The sequence below is a fragment of the Bison bison genome, unplaced genomic scaffold (assembly GCF_000754665.1).
Source record: "Bison bison bison isolate TAMUID 2011002044 unplaced genomic scaffold, Bison_UMD1.0 scf7180017864036, whole genome shotgun sequence".
In the NCBI taxonomy this organism is placed as follows: Eukaryota; Metazoa; Chordata; class Mammalia; order Artiodactyla; family Bovidae; genus Bison; species Bison bison.
The window spans coordinates 1,737,907-1,741,568 of record NW_011494608.1 but is presented as its reverse complement, the minus strand read 5'-3'; the positions used below and the strand labels follow the sequence as shown (position 1 = coordinate 1,741,568).

The window sequence follows — 3,662 nt, the reverse complement described above, 5'->3', positions numbered from 1 at the left end:
TAAAAAGGCTTCTTCAGTCCGCGGAGCCGTTCTCTGAAGTGGGCATTCTAATCTCTGTTTCACAGATGAGACAGCGAGGGTCATGGGGAAAAGTGGCCTTTCCAGGCTCACAGCCCGCAGCGAGGGAGGTGCTGTGTACGCCCCACCAAGTGCAGGACAGAGAGGCTCTTCCTGCCTCGCCTTCACAGCCCCAGGGCAAGGCCAGCCACCCTGACGTCTGCTCTGTGTCCGAGGCGGTCATTCCCCAGCTCGGCAAGTCCGGGCCCGTCACTTTCCTCCTCGGCTGGTTTTCTGTCAGTCACTTTTGCAACTCTTAGGGTCTCAACACTTTCTAATTTTTGCCTATGTTATCTGTATTATTTCTCTTCTCAAGATCAATAGCAGTTGTAAAACAGACCAGAACAGAGTCAGGGCATTAGCACCAGCTGGAGTTTGGCCTTGTCTGGAATCGGCCTGCTCCGTAGCCAGTCGATGGGATTCCTCTGGTCCCGGCTGGACTGGAATTGGGGCCCGCCTTGTGACCTCTCTCTCTCCCTCCCGCAGGTCACAGACGAGGAGCCCAGCTCCAACCACACGGTCATGATCCAGGAGACCCTCCAGCAGGCCTCCGTCGAGCTGGCCGAGCAGCATCACCTGGTGGTGTCGTCCGACGACGTGGAGGGCATCGAGACGGTCACCGTCTACACTCAGGGCGGGGAGGCCTCAGAGTTCATCGTCTACGTGCAGGAGGCCGTGCAGCCAGTGGAGGAGCAGGCCTCGGGGCCGCCCGCCCCCGAGCTCTAGGGACTCGGGCTGTGCCACAGAGCCATGAGGCAGGGCTGCACCCGGGAAGGCCCCAGACCGGTGCTCCGCATGCGCTCGTGTCTGCCCTCCCGGCTCCAGTGGCCACGCGGGGCCCTCCTGGTCCTCCTCTGGGTGGGTAAGGCCATCGGTTGGCATCACCAGCAATACGGGAGCCCCCCTCTCCCCTCCCCGCAGCACAGACACACACACACCCTCCCCCACTTCACCCGCTTCCAGGAGGACTTTCGCATCAACTTCCCCAAACAGGGCCCTCCCTGGGCAGCCCCTTTGCGTCAAGATTCAAACAGAGACCACCCCTCCCCACCCCAGTCCTCATCAGCACCTTCTCTGAATCATGGCCCCAACGCCTGTCCCCCGACCCCGTGTAGGTTCCCCGTCTTTATCTGGGACTGCCCTGCAGCCCGGTGACCAAAAGACAGCCGCCAGAGGAGGTGACCTTAGCGTTTCTGAATCACTTAGCAGAGAAAAGAGGGGAGGGATGGGCCTGCAGAGTCCCACCCTCCTGGAGCCTCCGAAGCACTTACTATCATGTGACGTGAGCGTGATTTGATGACCCAGTCCCATCCCAGGTGGAGGGGTCTCAGCTTCCTCTCTTAGAATTCTTTTGCTTTTCCAATAAATGCACTTTTTCCTATTTGCCACCTGCTCTAAGGAGGTGGGGTGGATAGAATCAAAGCATTCCTCTTCCAGAGTCCTTCTCCTCCTTTAGGTTGGCGGATTTATGTCCGCCCCCCACCACCTCCCACCCCCTCTGAGACCCCAGGCCCCAGAACTCGATGGTGACGTCGTTCTCCTCCTAAAGCGTGCGCCTTGTTTCGGGGTCACTCTGAGAGGCCAGTAGTCTTCCCTTCCTCTTCCTGGCACCTCACTTTGGTTTGCTGCAGCCTAGAGGAGGCAGCAGCCGCTCCCCGCTTCAGGAGGGGCAGTAAACCCACCGTCAGGCCTTCCCGACGCTCCTAAGTCTGACCTTTTCATCCAGGGGCTCTTGGTAAAGCCCACACCTTCTGCGCCTCTGCTGTGTGACAGCTTTGTGGGGGTGTCAAGGCAAGTACCGCCACCCCCCATCCAGCCCTGGGGTCTCCTGATGGCGTCACTCACTGTCCAGCTCACTGAGGTCAAGATTTTTTTTTTTTTTTTTTTATCAAATGAAGTTTTATTTAATTTATAGTGATTCTAACCAATTATTTGAATAAACCATCCTTTTGAGGTGTAAATTGCCAAACTGTTCTTCATGGCTTTAGACTTTCACATTTCTAAACAATGAAATAATGGAAATAATGACATAGGAGGACTCACAAAACTGTTCACACGAAACAAAGTCCTTGACGCTATTTGGGTACTAAAAACAGCCAAAGGTTTCCATTCAGTAACAAAGAAAAAAGCTTGAGAATCGTTTTTAATCCTACAACGGCTGGTTCTCTTTTGTGGCCAAGGAGGACATTATTGACCCATTTTCAGTGAAGAATGGGCCCTCCCCGGGGGATCAGTGGTAAAGAATCCACCTACAAATGCAGAAGATGAAGGTTTGATCCCTGGATCGGGAAGATCCCTGGAAGAAGGAAATGGCAACCACTCCAGTATTCTTGCCTGGAAAATCCCGCAGTCCGTGGGGTCGAGAGTTGGACAGGACTTAGCGGCTAAACACCACCACCACTAAAGAATGAGCTTTGAGTCATTCTCTAGTAAGGATGGTGAGCTTTTACCAATCTTGGTAGAAGTGAATGGTACAACCAAATGATGGATTTTTTCCCCTCAATATTTAGAAGCCTGTGTGTTTGTTTGTTTCTTGCTGTATGATTGACCTACAACACTATGTTAATTCTAGGTACATGGCATAGTCATTGGATGTTTTTATACATTACAAAACGATCACCACAGTTAGTCTAGTATGCTAGACGCGTCATACACGTGACGATAAGACTCAGAGGCAGTGAGATTCACCGAGAGAATACATGAGGTGCTTGGCACAGTGTCGAGCAGAGAAATGCCCAGGAAGGAGGCTGTGACCTCCCAGTGTGGCCGTGGATGCACAGCGGCATTAGTTGCTCTGAGTTTTGAGGGTTTTTTTAAATTTCCTGTTATCTTAGATTGTTGACCCCAAGGAATTCTCCAGGCCAGAATACTGGAGTGGGTAGCCTTTCCGTTCTCCAGGGGATCTTCTCAACCCAGGGATCGAAGCCAGGTCTCTTGCATTGCAGGCAGATTCTTTACCAGCTGAACCACCAGAGAAGCCTGAGTTTTGAGTTGTCTGAGGAGATGGTGACTTATTTTATAACTATATCTACAGGGCCAATTTAGCAAATTAGTTTTTCTTGTAGTAAGTATTTAAAATACCTTATCTGTTGTCACTGATGATGTTCCCTGTATCCTTTGGTTCCATCCTTCAAGGCTGAAAAGACTGTTTGATGCCAACTCCATCACCCCGCCTCACCCCTTTTAAAATTTCAGAATGAACTGTCCATCTCACCCGTAGATGAAGTCCAGGTCCATGCCCATCTCCCCCCAGTGGCAACAGTTTTAGGTCGTAGCAGAAGGTCTTTGGGAATCAATTAAGTGGAGTATTACTTTGGAAGAGGAAAAATAACAAAAAACAAAAGCAGAAACGTGTTCTGAAGGGAGGACTTAATTTACCATACATCACAAAATTTTCTAAGTAAATTATTTTCCAGTCAACTTGGCCCTTCTCTTAGCCGTGACGGGGACATGTTTGGGTTTGATTTTAAAAATTCTGATCTATCACTACTGTCACTATTCCTGCTGCAATTTAAGGCTTTGGTGGTTTGTGGTGGATAACAGTTGTTACACTTCCTGCAGGCTAAGAAGGCAGTGACGGCTCGGTGTACTAAACTGTCACGAAA

At 51.0% G+C, this 3,662-nt stretch overlaps 1 protein-coding gene across 1 annotated transcript in view; it reads left to right on the top strand.

The window, feature by feature from the left end:
- ZFAT (zinc finger and AT hook domain containing) overlaps positions 1–2,005 on the top strand; it is a 158,949-nt gene extending 156,944 nt beyond the window's left edge. The window contains exon 17 of the mRNA XM_010834786.1: positions 544–2,005. Within this exon, the coding sequence (XP_010833088.1) occupies positions 544–783 (240 nt within the window). The 3' untranslated portion in view covers positions 784–2,005. The remainder of the gene's footprint in view (positions 1–543) is intronic.
- The last annotated feature ends 1,657 nt before the right edge of the window (positions 2,006–3,662 follow it).